Source organism: Trachurus japonicus, chromosome 15 (assembly GCF_045865225.1).
Source record: "Trachurus japonicus isolate A0001 chromosome 15, Traja_1.0".
Classification (NCBI taxonomy): domain Eukaryota; kingdom Metazoa; phylum Chordata; class Actinopteri; order Carangiformes; family Carangidae; genus Trachurus; species Trachurus japonicus.
In genome coordinates, this window is record NC_140921.1 from 11242553 (window position 1) to 11268099 (window position 25547).

At 41.3% G+C, this 25547-nt stretch overlaps 1 protein-coding gene across 1 annotated transcript in view; it reads left to right on the forward strand.

The window, feature by feature from the left end:
* Positions 1 to 14383, forward strand: part of srbd1 (S1 RNA binding domain 1) — a 45781-nt gene extending 31398 nt beyond the window's left edge. The window contains exons 16-20 of the mRNA XM_085799577.1: positions 4711 to 4817; positions 5726 to 5893; positions 7274 to 7423; positions 11959 to 12143; positions 13967 to 14383. Of these exons, the coding sequence (XP_085655703.1) occupies positions 4711 to 4817; positions 5726 to 5893; positions 7274 to 7423; positions 11959 to 12143; positions 13967 to 14259 (903 nt within the window). The 3' untranslated portion in view covers positions 14260 to 14383. The remainder of the gene's footprint in view (positions 1 to 4710; positions 4818 to 5725; positions 5894 to 7273; positions 7424 to 11958; positions 12144 to 13966) is intronic.
* The last annotated feature ends 11164 nt before the right edge of the window (positions 14384 to 25547 follow it).

Sequence of the window (25547 nt, forward strand, 5' to 3'; positions counted from 1 at the left end):
ATTCCTTAACTTCTGTGCCACAGAAAATGGCCAGATTGCCTCAAACCTCTTTTCTTTTTATTCATGGAATATTTGGTAAAAATCTAAATTGATTTTATCATAACATAAAGATCCTGCTCAAGTCAGTGTATTATTTGGACTTCCTGTACCTGAGACTGTGCTGTGATTTTCTCATGCTCTGTTTTGCAGTCCCTCGGGTTATGTGTGTATGTGTGTGTGTGTGTGTGTGTGTGTGTGTGTAAATTAGTTTAATGCTAGTCATAAGTCAGCAGCTGAAACTGATATGACAGCAACTAGATAGTTTTATGTTTTTCCAACACCCTTCATGAATGCCTTAGGGCCGTTTCTCCACTTCCTGCAAAACACACACACATGCATGCGCACACACGCCGACGCACTCACACCAGCTCACGCCCACTCACCCTAAGCCTACATGCCTGGAATAGTATACAGTATGTTTAAGAGGGAGTTCTCCGAAGCCTGTCAGTCAAGGAAGCAGTGACCTTGAGGTAACCTTAAGCATTTAAACAAGACTGTGCGTAATTGAATAATTACGAAAGTGAGAGATATGAAGTAGTCCTTTTATTGTCACACTTAAGCACAAGTGGGACACACATTTAGAGCGACTATACTCCAACTATTTCATAGGTCACAAATATTTTAGAAGTTTCCCAGAACAAGCAGACTCCGAAGCCACTAAAAACCCCACTAACACCCACAAACATCTGGCTTTTTCTTCTTGGTGAAAGGGTACAATCAGCATTAATTTCCAATGTCAGATGACTCTCTAGAATTCATGGGTATTCAGCTTCGACACCTGAATGAACACACTAACTTTCCTGTTCTCTCAGAGGGCACAAACACCGCAGCTACAAATGATTTTTGTATAGTCTTTGAACAGAAGTAAGAATAGAGTACAGGTATACAAACATGACAATAGCAACGGAATAGCAAATTAAACACAAAGGAACAAGCAACATGGTCCCAAACATGAAGAGCACCTTCTCAGGGTCCATGAGTTGAACATATTTTAGTAGCAAATGCTCCTTTCAGTTCTTCTTAAAAGCAGACAGAGATAATTACATTTTACATTGTTGTCAAGCTCATTCCACATCTGTGGACATCTGTAAACCACACTGAAACTTATTGGCCAGTTTGCATGGAAACTACTGTAGCAGCTTACTCTGTCAGAACAAGGAGGAAAATCGTCTACTGACAATATGAAAGGAGTCGATCTTTTGCGCCTCTATTTTGCCCTTACAAATTGCAGTAATGTATTAGCATCAGAGGCAACCAATGTGCATAATTTTTCACAGTTTTTACTGATGTCTCTCTTACCGGTAATCTAAACCTAAATCTATATCTAAATTCTTGGCTAGATCTAAATGTAGATGTCACTACACTAAACATATAAATATATTACAGAGAAAAGAAAATTAATGTTTTCAGTTTGTTAGTGCTGGGTTTAAGCACTTAAGGAGCAGACAGAAGCACTTTGTTCTTTTGTATTGCTTGGCGCTCTTCAGATGATTTCTGGCCATTTCAAACATGACCCTCTCACATAAGGATCCAGTCCATTGACTCTGGATGATTTTGAGGTTTGGGGGTCTGCGCACTGGGGCCAGAGAACAGGAGAGTAGAGGAGGTTTCAAAAATGGAGGATGGTCGTAACATGTTCTTGTGTTTTAAATCTCTCTTAAGTATCTTTACACCACCTAGTAGTCCTGGTTTAGATGCTAAACATGCACCCCAATTAAACGTTCACGTGCACCTGTGCTAACAGTGACAGTACCTGAAATCCTCTTCTGCTGCTCCCACCTCTATAAGGTTTCAGTAAGAATGTGAAGACACATTCATTAGGATTTTACTGCAGGTTAAAACTCACGCTGCCTCTCACACCTCCAACTTTCTCATGTGAAAACATTATTCTGCGGTGTGACATTACAGGTGATTTCCTCTCTCCCCTCTCCAACTACCTACGTCTCTCTCCTCCTTCTATATCCAGTCACCGGAAGTCATAAATCTTTCAGTCCTAGATTTGTGAGAACGTTGTATTGTTTGGAAAGTATTTCCAAGATGCCTCCGGCTGTAGAGTCTGAGGTGTTCTTACCCAGACTCAGACTGCAGGTCATTGAAGCAGTCAGCAGGGGCGCTGCTTCATCCTGCTGTCTCTATCTGTTTTCTCCTCTCTGCTGAGTCACATACTAATTATTATCTTGTTTACTGTAGGCGAGGTTTAAAGTGATATCACAGTATTCATTAAAAACCTGCATGCCATGAGGATAACTAAACCCAAAACCTGAGCTCATTAAAAACAATTCATTTTTTATTAAACATAGAAATGACTGAGAGGTTATTCCAGTCCCAGTCATGCAGAACTGTAAACAGTACTGGGGGAAGTGTTGAGATCATTTATTTAATTAAAAAGTACCAAGTGCCCTGATCTAAAAATATTTTTTTTATTGAAGTAGAGCTGCTGCCATCACACAGATGGTGCTTACCTTTTGAAGGAACTTAGTCATAGACCTTTTATACTCACTTGTATAATATTACTAAGCAGCCAGTGTGGGTGCTAGTGGTAATACTTCATTTGTTTAATCCATATTTAATGTTCAAGTATGCAGAGCTTTGTTGGTTCTGCATTTCTATTGACACAGAAATAATAAAGGTACCAGGCTGTGTTAGTATATTTTGATAAAACTCCCTTTTCATGCTCATGCTAGATTTTTACAGTGTTATGAGATACTTATTGGATAATATGGCTATTCTTGTCTGATTGCACATTCATTTATGGTGAACACTATAAATACAAACCAGGTTTCTAATGAGTTTTTTTATGCACAATAGCAGAGTGAAATTGAAAATGTGCTTGTGAAGTAATGTATCATCTTTAAATACACCTGTAATAATTAAAGTGTCAGTGCAAGCATTCAAATGTAATTAAAAGTTCAGTGACTGTAAAAACAGAAGACTTATTGTTGACACAGCGAGCTTGCGCTTCCTCTCAGCATTGCTTCTTGGCATCGTGATTAATCGTTACATGTTTGTCTTGTCTATGTGTGCGCATCCCATAATTATGATTATTGTTGACAACCGTTAATCAGTGGTGTAGGTTTGTTTTAACAGCTCTTAAAATAGGTCTGTGAGCTTGTTCGTCAGGCTCTGATGAATGGGATATATGATTGTAATGTGTGTGAGGAAGGAGGTTTGTGCTGAGCCTGGATGAAAACCTTCATACATGTGAATGTCTCAATTGTGGTCAAGTTTTTTATTTGTTTTATTTGCTTTATTTGTTCGGATCCCCATTGGCTGCGCTCTAGAGCACAGCTAGTCTTCCTGGGGTCCACATTTAAAACCGGTACATTTAACAGTCACAACACGAAAAAGACAAGGCAAGTCAACAAAAACTTACATTAAATCTGATTGTCATCTACATCAAAGAACATAATGTACTGTAAGATACTCCAATGTATAAAATAAAGTAACATAAAATAAAAGGGTAAAACAAATGAAAATGACCACAACAAACCCTACGGCCCTACATAATAGTGAAACTTCCCTTGTGTTCTCCGTTGGCCTCTCTGTCCTCATCTGTCCTGCTGTCCGGCTACTGCTGACAGAAGAGTGCATTTGCTAGCTGGCCTTGTTGTTATCTATTTACAAGCCAGGGTTTGTTCAAAGCTTGATCATGTTACAGCACAACCCATGCTAGTCTCGGTCACGTTCGACACAAACACTTGCACAAAACGCACACATAGCTCAACAGTAGTCTAGTTTAGAGTGACAGCTAATCCTCCAGCAGTTGCTGAGACATCAGTCTACAGCTGAACCCCTCTGTGATTTGGCCCTGTCTCATTGCCAAGGGCTTCTGTGTTTCTAGTGGAGACAGGCTGCTTGACCTCAGAGGATTTCTGAAGTCTTATTTTTGTGTTTTGTTTTGATTAAGTTTTATTTTGATCCTGTCATTTTTCATGTTTGCATTTTGCTATTTCCTCCTCTTTTCCCCCCAACATATTTCTCCTCTCCTCTCCTCTCCTCTCCTCTCCTCTCCTCTCCTCTCCTCTCCTCTCCTCTCCTCTCTGTCGTCCCTGCTCCTTATTAGGAAACAAATTCTGGCCTTTTTGGAAAAATATGTCCTGATTTTACAGTTGATTGGCTGGTGGTTGAGAAGTGTGAGGAGTTCATTTGAAGGATCTTTATCGACAGCGAGCTACAGTAACGAGAACACTGTGTTAGCAGGAAAGAAAGAGAGATCGTTGACAAGCCAACCTAAACATTCGCTCTCCCTTTTCCCTTCTGTGCTCCCTCTGTCTGTCAATCAGCTCTCTTACTCTTTCTCTCTTTGCATCACTACCTGTCAATCAAACTTCTCCCTCTCTTTTGTACTCTTTTTCAATCTGTTAGTATTTTATTGCAAACACTTACTGCTGCTGTTTATCTCTTTAAGGATAATCTTCCTGCAAAAATTGAATTATTGGTGAATAAATATCAATAACTCACATCTTGCACCCCCCCATAACATGAAGTTGATCCTGATGAGTGCCATCACTGTGTACCTTGATATTGCTTTCAGTATCTCTCTGTGTGTTTTAAAATAAGAGGCAGGGTGTGTCGTGTGTGTGTGTGTGTGTGTGTGTGTGTGTGTGTTTGTACACCCATGTACCTGCTTCTATGCAAATCTTAATGTGTGTTTGCTGTGTGTTTCTCTAGCACGACGTGTCAGCGGGAGCTCTGAAGGCGGCGCTGGACGGCGTGGTGCAGGAGTGTGTGAGCTTTGTAGGGGTGGATATCAACATCTGCTCTGAGACGCTGATGAGGTAGACGATGTGCGCACACAAACGACCTGTCCTACACACACATACACACACACACGTCCAGACACACATGCAAATTATGAAACGGAGATGAAGTAGGGCTCAGACCTCTGACATACTTTCCCTTAGCAGTCACAACATGGCAAAGATTCATTCACACTCTTGCGTGCGCGCACACACACACACACACACACACACATGGCCTGCCAGTTTTCTGTTTAGACTAATGCTTCACACCCCTGCCTCACTTACTGGGCAGACTGGAATCAACAGAGGGGATTAGGCAAGGTAGATGCTCACACATACGCACACACAGAAACACAAACGCTCTGCAGCAAACATTTATTCATATAGTCAAAAGTACACACACACTTTAGTACTATGACATGCACAGTACATTTATACTCTCAAAAACACAGGAAGTTCCCAAATTTGATATATATACACACACATATTTGCAGTAGACACAAACAGTGTGAAAGGAGCTGGCGTTCGCTGCGGGGCAGGCATCAGGTCATCTGTTTACCTGTCTGCAAGTGAGCCTTTTTCCACTCCTGCCAGAAGTTATGCTACACACATACACACATATTAAACACACACAGACGTGTTGATGACTGAGGTATTATGTGGACTGTTGACATAGCGGTGTGTTTTAGCCTGAGTGAGTCACTGTGGACATTAACAGAGCAGACCTAATTGAGTTTCAAATCACCTCTCTTCTTGTCTCGGCCAAAACTGGACGAATGCACTCACTAAATATTGGCTCATGTGTAACTCATATCTCATTTTGAAACTAAACCCCAGTTTCCCCCCCGAATGTAATTTTTTCACTGTTGTGTTTTCTCACAGTAGCATCCAGTGTCAAACGGTGACCTCAGAAATAAACAGAGCGTTGTTGTTTTATCTCCCAGGCATGTAGCAGGCCTGAACGCGGGCCGAGCGCGTAACATTGCAGAGTGGAGAGAGCAGAATGGCCCCTTCATGAACAGAGAGCAGCTCAAACTGGTCAAAGGCATGGGGCCCAAAACCTACCAGCAGTGTGCCGGCTTCATCAGAATAAACCCGCAATCCTTACAAAGGTGGGCTACGTATGCACACTGACACAAACACAAACAGACTCATTACTTTGTTATTTACCTCTAATTAAAGGTTCAGTGTATAATAATTGGCAAAATCTGAATATCCTACCCATGAATATATTTGTATAAGTGTATAATCGTTAGGGCTGACCCAAAAAAGCTTTGTTCGTTGCCATGGTAATCGATCATGAAGTCCGTGATCAATTTTTTTTTTCTTTCCTTTTTCCTTTTTGACACCGGTTCTCATCGGCAGTTGTTACATTGAAATGACTAGGCTACTTGACATCCTGGAAACCTGCCTGATTTTGGAGACATGCACTGTTTGTTTGCCATATATTCATTATTTTCGCTATGATCGCAGACATATCGTAAAATGGTTTAGATCTTCACCTCATCGCTCCATGCTTCTGAAATACTCCCAGTCGTCCCAGTCGTGGTAAACAAGTTTTTTTTTTCCCTCCGAGGCCACCATAACTTTGCGGACAGAAGGGAGAGTGCGAGTGAGCGCTGCAAACTAGAATCTGAACGCTAGATATCGCGGTTTTACCTCCATATTACACACTGGACCTTTTAAAGGGTTTAGTTTATATAAGTTGAAGTAGAATATATTACCTATTAACAAGCAGTTACTTAATTTTTCTCAGGTTTTCTCATATATTTTTTCTGTAATTTCTTAGATGAATTTTGTTTTTGGTGCTCTCATCGTTAAAATGTACAAGTTAAAAAGAAACAAAGACACTTATTATTCAGCTTCAACATCACAGGACTGCAGTTGCGGTTGCAGCTCTTTCCTTGCCATCAACACAAAAATTGTTTATGCAAAACAAATAAATGAAGTAAAGAAGAAGGTTAAATACGAATATGTACATAAACAATACACATAAAGATAGGATATGTACCAAGGAGGTGATGTGCAAAACAACAGGAGACCAGATCAGCGCAGTGCAAATGTCACAGATGCAATCAAAGTATTTATAATTCTACTTGCATAACATGTACATCACACAGAGCAGAAATAGATGAGGAGTCGCCATGGATAATCCACATACCTCACTGTGAGCACTGTAAATGGAGCACATTATACTCTGGATCAAAACAAAACCTTGTTTCTTGAAAGACTTACTTGACTGTGCTATGAATTGTGAAAAACTTTGCAAACAAAATGAGTTATCAACCACTGTATTGGAGCAGAAGCAGGAATATCAGAGTCAGGAAAAGTAAAACGTGAAGTGCTTGCATTGCTTGACATCTTTACAGCAAATATGTTATTTTTTGTAATCTGGCGATTTGACTCTGATAGAAAGTTGAAGTTTTATATTCAGGCTGTCAAAGACATGGACCTCCTCCTCTTAAATTTTAAAATGCCTTTCTTTTTGTCAGCGCCAAAGCCTCGCCACATGTGGAGCCAGCAGTGGCAAAGAAACCAGCGGCCAAGAAGGGCAAAGGAAAGTCTTCTGTCGATGTACCCACCTCGTTTAACCCCCTGGACCAGACCTGCATACACCCCGAGTCCTACCATGTGGCACAGAGGTACAGCACACACAAATAATACTCACACACAAATAATACTCACACACACATACACACACGTACTTGTATAGCGGCCTACCCCACTGGTCAAAGCATGTTCGGGCTGAGATGGAGTTGATTTTGACACCGTCTCATATGGGGCTGGTTATCGTGGTGGAGGACTCTGATTTGATTTACACAGACATGGGATACAAGAGAGGAGGTGTGTGTGTGTGTGTGTGTGTGTGTGTCCTTGTGTGAGAAATGATTGTTAGCGCTGCTGATGCTGATATCAAAAGCACATTGAACATCTGACATCAAGACTTCTATGTCCTTTCTGTGTGTGTGTGTGAGTGAGTGAAAGAGCGAGGCGGACGGACAGAGAGGGATGGTGGGCCTTCTCTCCTGCAGCTGTAGTCACTCAACTGTGTTTAGTCTACATAAGTTCTGACACTAGTGGCTCTAAGCATCGCTCCCTCATGTTGATGTGCCTTTAATGGCCTCAGTGCATGTGTGTGGGTGGATGTGTCTCTGTGCACACATGTGAGGATGGATCGATGCCGCTTGTATGAAATGCTGTTTTTGCTTGTCTGTCCTACTTCGGCTAAGTGATCGTGTGTGTGTGTGTGTGTGTTTGTGGTTTAGTGGAGACCGGACTGTACAGTTGTTCGTCAAAGAGGTGTTAGGGGATTTGAAGAGACTCTGAAAAGGAGAGATGACAAATTACTACCCCTTCTTTTTTTTTAATACATCCTTTATTTCTTACTCTTGCTTTTTATTTGTGCACACCTTACCCTGATATCTATCTTCCTCGTTTTCAACCATTTGTTCATCTCTCTCTCCCTCCCTCTCTGTCACTTTAGTCCTGTTCCATCAGTCATGGCTGGAATTAAACAAATTTATGATCAGATAAAACAGTTCTTATAAGTAGAAAAGTTGACAGTTTACATTTTCCTAAAGATCTTACGTGAAAGATTGTCTTCATAAAAATGCAGCTATGAAACTGAATCAGGGAGCAGAGAATATACCAAGTTTACTTTTTTCCTCAGTGTGTGCAGCCCACAACCTCTCCACATCTTTTTTTTTTGTACGTTAAATATCCTACATTTAGCCAAGTAGGTGGCAGTATGTGGTTTTTCCTCTCCCACTCCGTAATTAAATCTCCCTCCTCTTCCTCACCAGTCTACTTATCATTCTCAGCTTTTATATTTTTCCTGCTGCTCAGAATTCTTTACCCTGTGTTGGCAAATGTCGTATCCTTTGTTATGACTAGCTTGTAATCCCTGTCTGGGAATTTACTCAATTCAATACTGATTAATTTGTGATGGTCTCAATTCTACAAACTCCTGCAGAATTTGAGACACAATCCTTGACTTTTTTTTTTTGTAGAACATCTCATAGCATGTCTTGTGGTTTTTTACTGTATGTCACATCCGTTTTTAAAACTCAATAACGACGGACGGCAGGAAAAGCCACGCATGTCAGCACTTGCTCTTCCTTGAAATTCAGACAGCCTGGTGTCGTTTTGATGCAGCGGAAAATAAATCAACTGACACTGAACTTTAAATCTGGGGGATGTGTCACGCCTTTGCAAAGTACCATCCTATTCGGTGAGTGTGGAGTTGAGCCTGATTTGCCTGTCTCCTCACATAAGCCCTCAGATTACAGCTGTAATGTTTAGACATTGATTTGTCTGTCTCAGTGAGTTTTGTGGCCATTCATGGAAAGTAATTGTTACTAAGAGTTTTGGCGGTTCATTTCAGTGTCAGTGCTACTGAAACTCAGAAAAGACGATTTCGTTTAGAGTTATTAATTATCGTCATGCACTTAAATCCCGTCTAAATGAACATTCGTGGACCTGGGTCGAGCATCTGATGCGAGGACATTACTGGGATGCCTCACTGCTCTTGTCACATCGTCACCGACAACAGCTTGGGACAGGAGGTGTGGACGGACGACTGTGGAGGAATGCTGTTTGTGTGTGTGTGTGCGCCTTTATGGTGTATAAGGAATATCATGTTCATCACATTAGAGAAACTGGATCCCCCATTACTGCTCACAGCCCACTCATCATCTCCCCTTTGTAACCATATACAACACACATACACACGCGTGCACACACAAGCTGGAAGACAAAGGCAGAGACATGATTTGTCCGTCTTTGTTTCACCGACAGTAGGAAGCATTTTGTTTAAAAGCAAATATTCTTGTGTTACAATGAAACATTTCTGTGAATAATGTTAATATTCAGATGTAGAGGCGCCACGCTCTGATATTTCACATCATCAATGAAGCATGTTGTAGAGCTCTGATACGAGACAGAGGGGGTCCACTCTATGACGAATATGTCTCTGATCTGCAGTCGGGGCCCAATATTTCTATAATACAAGGCAGAGTGGGTTCTTGCTGTGGGCCTGGATAAAATCTATATCCTAGCCCACCCAAACCCCAGGTTCACACATATATACGCACACACACACACATAGTGTTGGTAGTAATTATATGAGTATGAACCCAACAGTGATGGGGGCCTCTGGACTCCCGGTACCCCTTAAATACTAACATACAGCACTGAAAAATGAGATGGGCAACACACACACACCTGAAAGTAGAAACCACCACACACCAAAACCATTGTAAGACCCAGAGCCAGAATGCAGGCTGCTCTTAAATCAACACCCTCCTCTCCTCCTCTCCTCCTCCTCTCCTCTCCTCTCCTCTCCTCTCCTCTCCTCTCCTCTCCTCTCCTCTCCTCTCCTCTCCTCTCCTCTCCTCTCCTCTCCTCTCCTCTCCTCCATATTTAGAGATGTAAACTGGCTTCAAAGTTTGACATGTGAGTGGTCAGTGGAGAAATGCTTGCAGTTCTGCTTCAGCATATAATGAAAAAATAATTCAAGTTGGATTGAAGCTCCAGTTGCTAAATTTCCAGTAAGATGATAAGTCTCAGTTGTTTTGTCTGTGAGGATTTAAAAAGGCCGCACGTTGTACTCCAGAGGCCCAACACAATGTTCTCCTGCTGCCTTTCTTTAAAAAAGATTGGTCAGCCTGTTGACACTTTAAGATTATTTGGCATTTTTACATTTTTTCCCCACGTTGTAGAAAAAGACAGGGGATATTTCATATAAGAAAGAAGAGGAGAGATGACCCTCAATATACTAGGTCCCATGCTGGATACAAACCAATGGGGGCTACATGGTATGTGTTTTAGACTTTGAGGCCACCAAGACACAAATATTTCTTCTCCTGTAAAGAGATATATGACTGGAAAGTTAAGACGCCAAGAGGGACATAGGAGAGGGGCTCTGAGTGTTAGACAGGTATCCATTTTGGTCCAAAGGTGCTGTTGTCTCACCACCGAGCCATTTCTGGCACATACTCAGCTACTATTTTGCACTGATCTGGCCTTGTGGTGTTGAGGGATTGATTCTGCTTGTCTCCCTCTTTCGGACGGTAGACGCCGGTGACGTCGCTGGCAGGGGCCCCTCCATTCACAGCTGTCTCGTACATAGTTTGTACACAAGCCGTGTCGTGTTACATCCGCACTGTCCCGGCTACTGCCAAATGAGCATTTCTGAACAACATTGTGTATGAATCAACTTTGTGTGTATGTTCATGCGTGTGTGTCCACCTGTTGCGTCCATCATGGCAGGGGGGACAGCTGTGGAGTCTGTTTGGCGTCAGGCTGCCAGTGAGCGACATCCATCACGGACGCTACCCAGCTGGTCCTTACATGAATACATGCATAGAGGCAAATGCATTCACATCTATCACCAACTGTGGAAAGTGCCTACTGTAAATAATTTATATAGTATGCACCCTACACATACACACACACATCGTACATTTTTCCAGAACACTTATTTACTACTCCGGTGCTCGTGCCAGTTTGTTACTAAGTCTGTTTAGATTGTGGACTAGTTAATTAGTTTGGATTTAATTCTCCGACTCGGTGGATTTTAAATGGTGCAACCTGACTGACTGTCTAGACACTGTTGAGGTGGGACATCCTGCTAGAATAAAAGTGATACAAGGAGATTTTTCCGAGCAGTTGAAGGACAAACAGTCCGACCTCTGCAAAGTGGAGGCAATTTCATGAGACAAGGTGTCAGGGCGTTTACAGCCCACTGTGGATTTACCTGATTTACTAGGGGGTAAAATAAATGTGAGTGTTTGTGAGTGTGTATTTTTTCGGAACAGAAAGCCCAGTCTTGACAGCTCAAGACTTTGTGTGTAATTACTCTCACACCTCTCTTCCCCCCTCTGCCTTCTTTTCCACCTCGCTCTCACTTTACCTGCATTAGCTTAGCTGTTCGCTTCCTCCTTCCTATTTCTTTCCTTGTCTTGTCTGTCATCACTTTTCCTCCCTCCTCCTTTCCTCTCTCATACTCCATCTCTTAAAGACCCAAGTTTCTTCCTCAGGCCATAAAGGATGTGGTTCATGTGCTTTTACCCCAGCAACTTTGATCCAGTGCATAACATTGTCTGTGCAAATCATTCAAAATCATAGTCAACATTGTTTGTTAAATCTATATTTTCACACTCACTCTCATCTCCAGGTTTCTGTCGCTCGTGGGCGGGAGTGTAGACCAGATCGGGAATGTCGGCCTGCGGCAGTGTGTGGAGAGCAAGGTTAAGACCAACAGTGAGGAGCAACTGGCTAGATCAGTGGACACCACACCTGAGACGCTCAAGCTCATCATCGACGGTCTCACGCAGCCTCCTGGGTTTGACATGCGACAAAGTAAGACTCCCTGCAGGAACACTCAAATACTGACACAGCTCATTTCAGTTACACAGAATAAGAAAATAGTCAAGACTCAAACTTGCTTTTTAAATTACTGTGTGATTTAAAATTATGGAATAATACAAACATAAAAAAGAGTGCAAATAATATATCAAAAAATGCCAAAATGAAAAAATACAACATATTCATTTATATAAACTCAACATTTTCACATAATTGTTGAAAACGTTTGCAGTTTCGGTGCAATCCCATATTGCCCCCAGGTCGGTTAGCAGGAATCCAAACTGAGTAAATCAGTTGAACTATTTTTTAGTTCAACCGAAGATCAACTTCTACTATTGCTGCATATACCGTTGTGCAAAATCTTGTCACTTAACACGAAACTATCAGTGTTTTTAATCATATAAAATTTCACAGGCACACATACAGTACGTGCAAGCCAGAAGCCACAGTAACTCCTCTAGTCTCTCATCTTTCCTTCTTGATGTCCTTTATAGGCCCCAACTGACTGAGCAAAAGCTGCACTGGTGTTTGTCCAGTTCTTTGACTGGTTTGCTAGTTGCAACACACACTGGCTTTTCTGGTGCCTTTATTGTAATAGGCATATCTGGGTAGTGTAACTTGATAGGCTCTGACAGTGCTGTGGCTTCCTCCCTGTAGCCCAACAACACAGGCAATGTGTTTCTGACAGGGTGTGATGGGTCCAGCAGATTGTGTTGTTGGACAGAATATCACATACACAAAGACCTCTGTTTTTCTCCTTAATCTCATGCTCTTGAGTTCAGGCACACATAAATATACCAATAAAATCATACGCAGTCACAAACCTTTAGGTTTTATTTTGCTGTTGAGCCAATTCTTTTTCTCTAGACAAATTCAAACCACAACTGTGTCTTTTTTTCTTTTCCTTTTCTATATTCTGAATAAAAGGTATATGAACTATAAAGAAGACTAGTTAGATAAGGACCTTGTACAATGTATATGCTTTAATAAGCTTATTTGGGACTAAAAAACAGAAGCAAAAGTCTGATGAAACTGAGAGAAGCCTGTGCTACTTCGTCTGACAACAAAAGCGAGAAACATTACTGTTTTCAGTTATAGTGGCTATTTGTATTAGTATTTGCATTTGTATTAGGATTCTTAAATCGTACTTAATAAGTATGCAATACAATACAAAGCCAATTAGGAGACGACTCCTTGGCGTTTGATCCTTACACAAAGCAAGGATAGAGAAAAAAAAAGTCAAGTCCAAATCCAAACTCATTCCCATGCCTTATTACCAGGCTGTCCTTTTTCATACAGTTTCATGGAGAGGAAGTAAAGCCTCGGTACCCAGTTAGCGCTGGCTAACTCTTCTTAAAATTAAGGAACGCAGCTTCAAGGTTCATTCTCAGGTTGGCCCTATTCAGTTGCAGCACACTATGCTTGGCCTCCTAGCCAGCGCTCAGCTGAGTAAACAGATGGGCCGAGGCTACCGCATGAAATCAGTGCTGTGGGGAGGATAATTGGACCGGACTATTTCCTGGGGCGCGAGCCTTCCTTGTTTGTGTTAATGCTACAGAAAGGGAAAAAGATCTCTCATGAACAGGCCAAGTGGAAAGTGGGATAGAATAAAACACTGAAAAATGTGGAAGTATGTAGACCCAAGTATTAGGTTACTGCTCGAAATGTAATATCTGTTTGTCATTTCTGCCCCCCCCCACCCCAATTTTCCCGCATCCCCATTTCCCATTCTCCACCCAAACATTCTTCCTCATTGTCATTTTGCCACCTCATCGTTTGATATTCTCTTTCTCGATCTCTCCTTTTGCCATCCCCAGATTTTGGGCAGGCGGACTTTAAGCGGGGCATTGTGTCGATGAATGATCTGCGGGTGGGTGCGGTGCTGACGGGCCGTGTGGACAACACTGCGCTGTTTGGGGCTTTTGTAGATATCGGTGTGGGCCGATCGGGCCTCATCCACAAGAGTAAGATCACCCTGGACAAGCTGCCTGTCAGTCAGCGCCGCCGCAGCCTAGCTCTGGGACCGGGAGAACGGGTGGAGGTCCGGGTCTTGAATGTGGATCTTCAGAGGGGACGGATCGGTCTGGATCTGCTCAGGGTTCTAGAATGAAACCACTCTATTGCCCATGATCAATAATCAAAGGGATGATAAGCAAAGAACACAAAGCTACAGAGCAATTTGACTTATGATAGCTACGACCGTGGATGAGAACTGTTGGGGTTTTTTAGTTGGGCCAAACCCCAACAGAACGGACATGGTTCTTATCATCAGATGGCACATGACTCTTAAAACATGCAAGTTGTTCACTTTTCTTTTATAGAAAAGGCACTTTTATTCTGTTTTTGTAATTTCGCAGATTACACACAGTCAACCATTGTTTGTATGATTGGGGAGTCCTTTCTTTTGCAAAAAAGGTTCAGTTAAAGATGATCTGTTCAGTCAAAAGTCCACTGAAATAAAATCAAACCAGATTCCTCACAGTTGATGTTGATGACTGCAAGACTCTTTCTACTGAAGTCAAACCCTCAGGTTAGATTCATTCTAAGACTTTGTTTTGCTCCCTGTGCACTTTTTTTTAGTAGTAGTGCTTTACGTAGAGTTTAACTTGATACTTGAATGCCTCATTCAGGGCAAAATGTCCTTTTTGTTCATCAACAATCTGCACACACTGTTTACTAATCATTTAGTAGAGAGTATGATGGGACCGCTCACTGAAATGAAACCCATGACATTTGTGCTTTAGCAGTAATGCTAATGACTTCATACTTCAGCTAGTATTGTTCAATGTTTATGGGTGAAATAATACTTAAATATTATTCTCGTACTTACCCAGATAAATGTAATTTTGTGTTTGGTTTCATACTGTTGTGAAGAGTTTATTAAGACACATTTTTGATGTGTTGTTCAAAGTAGACTTTACAGTATTTGTGTTAAGTTACAGTAAACCAACTGAAGGACTCAATATGTAAATAAAACAAGGTCAAAAGTGAGTTTTTCCTGTATACATTACGATCTTTCAGTTAATTGTCTCAAAATGAAGAACGACACAATTGACTCAGCGAGTGATGTGATGTGATCTAATTAACATTGTAGAAGATGGACATAGATGAGAAAGGAAAAAGGGAGGATACAGAGGAGTTTGGCAGAAGGTGCAGTGGATGTGTGAAATGACAGAAAGAGGGAAGAAGACAGCGGTTAAAGATGAACATATTCTTCCAGACCACAGGGAAGATGTGAAAAAAACCGAATGGGTGGGCTCAGGGAGGGGCGGGAGGGGATGGGCAGACACAAGGAGAGGAGGGGGAGGAGTGTTTCTATCTTCCAGACTGCAGTAAAGCCTGAAGGCTATTTAGGCATGGTCCCAGACACAATTATCCCAGGACACACACACAAATACACTCTAATCAGCTGCTTCAAAATTAATCCCAGACTCCCCATCCACATTATCTAATTTGTTTGCGTTCATGAAACTGGAATAAATAAATAAAAAAACGCACACACACACAAAAAACATAAAATATGATTCTGAGAAGGCCTCAGGTCCCCTGTGCAAAACCCCCTTATGCTGAACGTAGAATACCTAATCACTGTTAGTGCCGCTGCTTCACTATCTCCCCTTGGGGGAACAAATGGAATATATTCGAGACACACAAACACAAAGAGACGTTCGATCAAGATTAATCAGAAGTGGCAGTTTGTTAGTGATGATCTGAGAAAACTGCGCACACATTCAGACTAAATTCACATACTGTATTTCGTTGTCTTCCTGTACTTAGCCATTTTTCAAAAGGAATTTTTATTTTCTAATCAAGGTTTTTTCTTTTCTTATTTGACATTAACTTCCTTTGTCGTTTTGTTGTCTTTTATTTCTTTTGATCTCATGTGCTTTAGCTCGGCACAGTCTCTTGTTTTTGTGTTTCCAGTGTTTTTTTTTCTTTTTTTGTTTTTTTTCTTGGGGAACACATGTATTTGTACAAGTAAACACAGCTTCCCTCAGCATCATTCCTGCTTTTCCCACCTTTAATCTTCCTCCCTCTACTAAAACGTGAGTGCGCAGATGGGACAGGCAATCTGGCCGCCAGCTACCGTTGCCCCTTGGAGTTTTTGTCAAACACTGACCAGTAATGAGCCTGTGATAAGAAGCAGAGTGACTGCGGGAGTACTAGTTGTGTAGTTCTCTGTTGTCCTCTGCTGCACTGTTACTCAGCTGTTGTGTTATGGATTGAGCTCAGGTGTGCCTTGTTGTTTTTGTGAAATATGAAGGACGTTGTTTTTAAGATAGCTGCTTAATGAATACCACACACAGCCACAAACCTCTGGATATTTTTTTTGTTTCATAAGTCTTAGGTTATTAAAAGAAAAGTTAACAAAGAAAAAAAAATCCCATGTGGTCATGTGGGGCTCTGTTTTATCATTTTGTTCAAGACTCAGCTGCGGAGACGCAGGTGGACACAAAGTCATCTTAACTTTTCTCACACAGCAGCAGAGGATCGGGCTCGCACAGCCAGTAAATGCATCCTGCCAAGCAAACAATGAGTAGAGAATATAGCTTTCTCTGTTGCTCTCTGCTTTCTCAGATCACCTGTCAAAAAAACAAGAGTAAGAGATCTGCAAACAACACCTGAATCCTGCAGTGCTTATTATGTGGCTGCTTCTAGCTTCAGATACCACGGTATTAAACAATGCGGGTGGTTTGCGGCACATAACAATTTATTCATCGTGGAAATTGAAGCAATAGGGGTTAAACTTTGAATGTTGATTGTGCTCTTTCTGTACTGTATGTGAGTTAATTGCTCAGCATCAGCAACATGGTAAATAGAGGTGCTGCATATAGAGGTCCTGCTATCTAAAAGTAAAGTTGTTGTTCCATTGCTGTGATTGCTGCAGTTTGATTGCAATGATTAGCACTGGTTTCTCCGTCCAACAGAAACTAACTCCAGATTAGCAGTGTGACCAATAATTTCCTTTCAGATGTATTATGCTTTAAAGATTTGTGTGTGTGTGGTCGACACACATTTCTACTGACAAGCATCACAAGAGTTTGTACTCAGGTGAACTCGCAACATTTGGTGGCGGCTCAAATCAGCATTTCACTTCAGCGAAACCCACTGTTTGGCAAACTCCCTGTAGCTTTTAGTATTAGACCCTGAAGAACAGTGAGATACAACCAACTCCCCATTGATTTTAACTTTTCTGTGGACTTCTAACATATACCCAAAAGTTTTTCAACATTATAGATCACCTAAAAGTACGTTTTCTATTTTGGAATATAGATTATTTTAGGTCATCTTTAGTTTATCTACTAGTTATTTAAAGTTTTGCACAGGGCTATTGTAGTTCATATTTCAAACCGCAGCTCAGTGCTGCTCTCCAATATCCTTCCTCCTGTTGTGGGCATGAATGTGTATTTGCATGTTTCAGCCCAAGCAATGCGCTGTAATGATCAAGTCAATCAATGGATTAGTCAATTGACATAGAAAAAGACTTTTTTTTTGCCTAATTCCAGCTCATTATCTATGAGGATTTTCTGTCTTTTATCGACTAAACAAATAATAAAATAATCATCACAGTGATTTAAAGTGAAAAATAACTGTCAGTTGCAGCCGCAGTTTATTTCTGTATTTTTTGGAAAAAGTACAACATGATGTAAATTCATAACCATTACAGCATATCACTAACACTTAATGTGTGAGCACTTAGCAGTAAAAACCAGAGCACAAGGGAGAGGAGTTTTAATGTGTGAAACATGAATGACATTTACTCGTCTCATTTGCTGAACACTGAATGCGGTCACTAAAAAAACAAAACAAAACAACAAAAAAACGCTGTCGTACTCTTGTTTTCCAGTGTTGGGTGGCACATACTGAAAAAATCCAGAAAGCCAGAGGGTGAGAAAGACTTCAGGCTTCTGGCACCACTGGTGAAAAACAGGAGTGAAGTACGGGCGGGAGGGTAGTGGTGAGATGGATGAATGGAAGTCGGAGAGAGAGGGATGGAATGAGACAGGAAATGAAAGGCTTTCTCCGGTTTCACTCCCTGTGACCTCATCAGTGTGATCATGGGTTTTATGAGCTTTCCCTCTCGACGCCCACACACCACCTCACACGTGCCAGGACACACATACACACACTCTCACACACATATACACACACTTCAGGCAGTATATTTCATTCACTGGCTCAGAGACAAACACAAGGTACATGTGTTTTTGTCTCTCTGTTACTTTTCTCACACTCTCTCTGTCAACCTTTCACATACTTCATCACGCACAAGGACACCCGACAAAGTCGACACTCAGAGTCACCGACACACAAGCACAGACCGAGAAGAAAAGATTTCATTAGTCTTTGCAGGGAAAGTATGATGCTCTGTGTGATGAAATAAATCCATTTATCTAAGCTAATGTGATAGAATATATGAAAACCACTACATTTACACATCTCACATAAGCACTTTAAGCCTGTGAGCTCACAAACGCACAATGAAACACAACAGGTTTTCCTAAACATGATCAAATATTAGCAGCTTCTTTCCTTCAAAGCACCTTCAAAGTGTTTCCTCTTGCCTTTTATTTCCTCAGGCCATCCCATGTGCTAATATTCATCCCCAACTTTTTGCCAACCGTTTGTAAAAACCCACCACTACGTCACTAACAACTCCAAGCCTCCATCAGTTTCGCCACTTATCTCCACAAAGCGGGTAATGCCTTAAGACTGTGTGTTTGTTTTAATCAGCGTTAAGTCTGTTTGAATGTGGAGTGGAAAAGCGGGTAAAGGGAACCAGTGGACGGGGTTTGTCGAGAGAAAAGTTCCTTAGCAGTGATTCCTGCCTGGGTAAATATTGTCATAGGTGCCAGGTGTTCACCAGCCATCTCCTGCAGTCTCATACCCAACACTGAATATCATAAATTCAATTTTGATTAATTGATATGCTTGCTATATGTATACCATTTTGTATACAGTATAAATACACAATAATGAAAATAGAGGCAAAAATAATAATGGACAAATCGGTGCAGAAAGTCAAACCGCAGCAATAAACGAAGAAATAAGATTAGTGTAGCTTTCTGGTTGCCAGGTTCGCCAGTGTCAACATGCTGTAAGAGTCGGAGAAAGAGACTTGTGTTTTTGGATTTTGATGAAATAACTTCAGAAGCGTTAACAGTCATAAATCATCTTAGTCCCACACTGAGGCCTGTATTGAAGACGGCCAGACAGCCTAGGACTGGCCATGTATATGTAAGCATATTAAAAACAACATATTTTTTCTAATTTCCATACATATTATTTATTTGTACTTTGGCATTTAACAGTAGGGCTGCATCTGTCCAGGTTTTCTCTAAACTTAGGGCTCCTGACTTGACTTTCGCTGGGATACTGGGTAAACTGGATTGAACTTCACTGTGAGGGAATCACTGAAATCTTTTCCTATTTAAAGTAACATTAATCCATGAATTTCTGTGGCACTAGAAAGTTGAGTTGGCAGCCTGAATGAATGAATTGAACTGTTAGAAGAGAAAGTAAAGTTTTATAATGACATTGGAAAATAAACTATGTAACGTGGATCTGTTATATCATGGCTGATACACCAAACCTGCTTCATAAACATCAGCATTGGTGCCAATACCAATCCAGCATATCAGATTTATCCATATCCCAAACTGTAGATAAAAAAAAAATCTCAGGAACATGAATTGCGCTGTAATCTTGTGTTTTGTAAAAAGCACAGGCATGTGTGTATCAGATGCTGTTTAAATAAGTATAGTCTTCCACCAATAATATTATGTAAAGTGGCAGCATTTTCAGCCCAGTCTATACAAAGAGGCATATTATATTACATTGAACATTTCTAGCAGTTTGGGCTTGTATCATGTTAAGCTAATACACTTATGTTGATTGAAGGTTGTTATAGAAGTCAGATGCAAATAGCCCACCACTTATGCTGAACTCCCACTACACACAAACATACATTATACTGAATAGCAAGTCAAACACACAGATACATCTCTTTATACATGGCTCCCTCCAGAGTAACACAGTAAGATCCGTTCAGGGACAACAAGGCCTCTTCCTGTTCCCAGGTCACGACCGTGGTTGGTGGCTTATAGTGATTGACAGCTGAGTGTTTGGGTTAGGCTGCCACCTCTGGGTATTTACCATAGGCAAAGCCTTTATACACATCCAATATAGAACAGTGGTGAGATCTCACACACACACACACACACACACACACACACATACATACACACACAGACGTAAAGAGCAGCATACACATTCACACAAACACACATAGACACAGTGTCTAGGCACATCCCCCTCCGTCCTCCATGCTGACACACACATGCACATATACAGAGAGTGTGTGGGCATATCTCACCGACATATCTGCTGGTCATCCCACAGGGAGCGCAGTCTGAGACCATAGCAACCCTGTGTCAGGGGGGAGGAAGGAAGTGGGAGCTTAGGGGGAATTCATTTACACGTAGAAACGGTTAGGTTATGGAATATCCCAGAAAAGTTATGTTTTAGCGCAGTTTCTCTGGATCATGATTTTTTTTTTTTTTTTACCTTTTGTGTGGGAAGCTGAGTTGAAAAATTATATTAATTACAGCAGTATACTGTAGCTCACTGTTTTAAGTTCAGTATAGACAGGATGGAAAATTATGGAAATTATTCAAGACCTGGCCCCTATGGTAACATGATCTGGTTGGCTGCATTAATTGTTATATGGAGATTGATGTCTCTGGACAGTGGGAGCTCTCGTGGAAAATTAAAATGAAAATAATATGGACTAACACAGCAGACTCTCCACTTTATGATTTGTTACAAACCATTACATGGGACAGGACTTCAACTTTCTGTTATTTTACGCGTGGATTAAAATTTTCCATCTTTGTGTCATAAGATGCTGTGTCAAGTTGTGACTGTTAGCACAGCTGCTACTGTACGAAGGGCCAAGTAACATCTCTAGTCAGTGCAGACCCCTCAGGGCAAAGACAGGGTGAGCTAGCAGTGGCAGTTGTTTGTTTAGCTGCGTATTTCAGCAAGCCATTAATACTGAGGCCTAATAGTGCTGTCAGTAGCATTAACACACATGGGAGCAATTTCCTTAACACAGATTACACATGGATTTAGGCTACCAAAGTAGTGCTTCCTGGACACGGATTTAACCTGGAGTACAAATCTTCGGGGTGTGGCACACCTTGAAGGGAACACAGATAATAAACCCAGTGAAAGTGATTTTGTAAATTCCCAGTAGCCGTATTTTAAATGCACCTGTATGAGGAGCTAAACACTTTAGGAAGGCTCTGAAGAATAATTAATGACCAATCAAGGACGTTTCCACACCTTGTCTTATTAGTTTATTTAAACCCCTGAAGTTTGGTCAAATGGATACTCACATTACATTTGAGTACAAAGAGAAACAATCACAACTATTTTGTGGTTCGACTCAACACAGGAGAGCGCGAGATAGTTAAATTTAGTTTCAAAGCAGACAGTAAATAATCAGTTTTCATTCCCAGTCACTACCAATCATGCATCATTTACACAGTAGCTGATATTAACTGTGATATGTTTGCCTAAATTGCCCTTTGGGGGACTAAGATCATAATGCTGACCATCTGGTCCTGCACTCCAACACTATTAGTTATAACTGGTATTCTTCATTGGATGAACTCTACTCTTCCACAGATAAAATACAACACCGCCTTATCGGTCTATGAAGCAAGTTTAGGTAATATTGCAACTAATCTTTCCCTTTAAAAAAAGAATTACTATATTGGCAGGTGAGTGAGGTAGATGATGTAGAGAGGAACAATAGGGCAGTTTTCCCTTTGTGTGATTGTTTCCCTGCGCCATCATTGATTTTCCAGTTTTCTTTTTGTTTTTTTTTGCCTGCCCCGGGTAGTGTACCATGAAATGAGCCGTTCTCATCTAGTTTACAGTTTGACACCTGCGAAATCATCGCATTCATAATGTAGCGAGACACCAAACACTCCCTCTCTCGTGAGGCTGTAAGTGCCTCAACAGTGCAGATATATATTGTTATCTGCTGAGAGATATTTGGCGCGCTCGCAGCAGCTGGATCTCATAGGACATTTTGTAAACCCCCACAGGTTTCTGTAGCAAAGCAGAATTCAACACAGTGGGTAGCACACTCAGAAATAGTGGTACAGGAGGAGTACATTTTTTTTGCACCAAATCTTTCACAGATGTGCTATGACAGGTAGGCACATAGATACATTCCTCTTGATTCACCATAGACTTATAGTAGTTTCTGTTAACACTTGAGTCTGAGCTAAAGGTAGCCTGTAGTGGGTTAGCTATTGAATTAGTGAATACCATTTTTCTATATATGGGTTTTCATTATTTGATTGATTATACATTAATAGTAGAAGAGCACTGGTGGTGGAACAGATGGGCTACATAGACAGCCTGCACCTGCAAAGTATAGTCAAACTGCGTTTATGACCTTTAAAGGAAAAATGATACGGGTACAAAAATTGACATGCAAGAAAAAGGATACTGTTTTTACCTGTAGACGATAGTTGCTGATATGCTTCTCCAAAAAGTACAATTCAGTTAGGTTACCTTACCTATTTCCAGAGAGCGACTGAGCCGACCTCCTACCAGACAGAAAAACTAGAGAGGCATCGATGGAAAGAATATTTCACAAAGAGTTTGTTTAGCTGTTTGCCCCTGGGGCTATTTCCAGTTGCTTTTGTTTGTTTTTCTCCCGTTTTGGATGCTGTGTAATGGTGGAGAAGTCTTGAACAATTTATTTCCCTGCAGAGGAAAAATTGCATTTTTGAATGAACCCATGGGAGAGAAGCAATGTAGATAGATTTTCTTTTAAGTCTTTTTCTCTTTCAAGTAAATATTGAAATGTATACTGCGAGGTCCACCGAGGAGAATTGAGATGAGACTATTTTCAGAGGCCCGGCTCAGATTGCTCTTTGGTAAATAAAATCACTAGCCGGCCATCTTTTCTTGAACAATTTCCTCACCTCCCACAGTGTTTCCCAACCAGGGGCCTCATTTATCATTGTGGATACACGCTTTTTTACACGCTCTTTCCCCCATTTTGTGCGTACGCACTTTTCTCCGCCTAATTTGGGATCTATCAAACCAAAACTTGTCGGGAGTAAGAGCAAAAATTTACGACCAGTCCGACCATGGCGTACCGGCATTTACACGCTTTTTGAAGAACAAGAGGAATTGGCGACACCGCTGCAGAGTCAGAGAACTGCAGTATGCGAGGGAGAGAGGAGCGCGGACACTGTTTGAAGTAGTGGTGGTGATGATGACCCCCCCCCCCCCCACCACCACCACCACCACCACCACCACCACCACCGCACACGTGTTGACGTCGGCACTTTACATGAAAAGCACAGCGACTCAGATTTTTCCCCTGTGCATTTACACTAGTTTGCTCCTAAATACTGGCTTTATAAAACGAATTTCGTTTTCTTTTGATATCATATTGATATTTTTCCCCTGCATGTAGGCTACACCTCTTCCACAACCCGTCTGTCCAGTCTGGAAAATAATTTCTGCGACGTGCGTGTGTTACGTAGCCAGACTGGACACACACAAGCAAGCAGCAAGCCCAATAATGTCGGAGCAAATCAAAGCAAATGAGAAAACATGATCGATATTTTTTGTGTGAATAATATTTATTGTATTTAACAAAACTGGGTGCTGCCCAACATCATTTTAGGAAAAGTCACAGACTGGTGGACTTCAATGTTTGTTTGTTTTTTTTTTTAAATATATAGCTATGCACAAATGAAAATCAAAGTCTTCCAGTGAACGGAAGTTGGGGGTTAGTGGAAAGGGGTGCAAAGTAGTACTGACTGGCAGTGGAAACCCTGCTTTAAATTATTATGACATAATCTAAAATAAGGCAGAATAAATATGATTCTTCTTCTTTCTGTTCTGTTTCATTTAGATTTGGGAGTTTTTTGTTTTTATTGTAGCCTTTCAATGCAAGATGATGTTTCTGACTGATATTGCCGTGTTACCGTGTATCTCGCTTTCAGAGAAATTCCGCTTCTTTCTCCGCTCTCCGTCTGTCTGTTGTCTTCACCGTCTTCCACTGACGTCATTCCACACGTTTCCAGAGTGCACATGGCTACTTAATATGCACGTAACTGATTTGCATTGACCACATATGGTTGCGTGGGGCCGTTTAGGGGGCTGGGTATGAGGCGTGTTCTCATCCACGCTTTTCTCAGGTCCGGTGTGATCTATCAAGGGAAATACCGTGCAGCCGTGTGTACGCGGAGTTTGATAGATCTGAAAAGAGTGTATATTTTTTGGTCGTACGCACATTTTGCCTTTCCGTCGTACTGAAAATTTAAGAGGACTTTTACACGCTCTTTGATAAATGAGGCCCCAGGGGCCTCATTTATCATTGTGGATACACGCTTTTTTACACGCTCTTTCCCCCATTTTGTGCGTACGCACTTTTCTCCGCCTAATTTGGGATCTATCAAACCAAAACTTGTCGGGAGTAAGTGCAAAAATTTACGACCAGTCCGACCATGGCGTACCGGCATTTACACGCTTTTTGAAGAACAAGAGGAATTGGCGACGCCGCTGCAGAGTCAGAGAACTGCAGTATGCGAGGGAGAGAGGAGCGCGGACACTGTTTGAAGTAAGTGGTGGTGATGATGACCGCCCCCCACCACCACCACCACCACCACCGCACACGTGCTGACGTCGGCACTTTACATGAAAAGCACAGCGACTCTGATTTTTCCCCTGTGCATTTACACTAGTTTGCTCCTAAATACTGGCTTTATAAAACGAATTTCGTTTTCTTTTGATATCATATTGATATTTTTCCCCTGCATGTAGGCTACACCTCTTCCACAACCAGTCTGTCCAGTCTGGAAAATAATTTCTGCGACGTGCGTGTTACGTAGCCAGACTGGACACACACAAGCAAGCAGCAAGCCCAATAATGTCGGAGCAAATCAAAGCAAATGAGAAAACATGATCGATATTTTTTGTGTGAATAATATTTATTGTATTTAACAAAAATGGGTGCTGCCCAACATCATTTTAGGAAAAGTCACAGACTGGTGGACTTCAATGTTTTTTTGTTTTTTTTAATATATAGCTATGCACAAATGAAAATCAAAGTCGTCCAGTGAACGGAAGTTGGGGGTTAGTGGAAAGGGGTGCAAAGTACTGACTGGCAGTGGAAACCCTGCTTTAAATTATTATGACATAATCTAAAATAAGGGGCAGAATAAATAGCCTATGATTCTTCTTCTTTCTGCTCTGTTTCATTTAGATTTGGGAGTTTTTTGTTTTTATTGTAGCCTTTCAATGCAAGATGATGTTTCTGACTGATATTGCCGTGTTACCGTGTATCTCGCTTTCAGA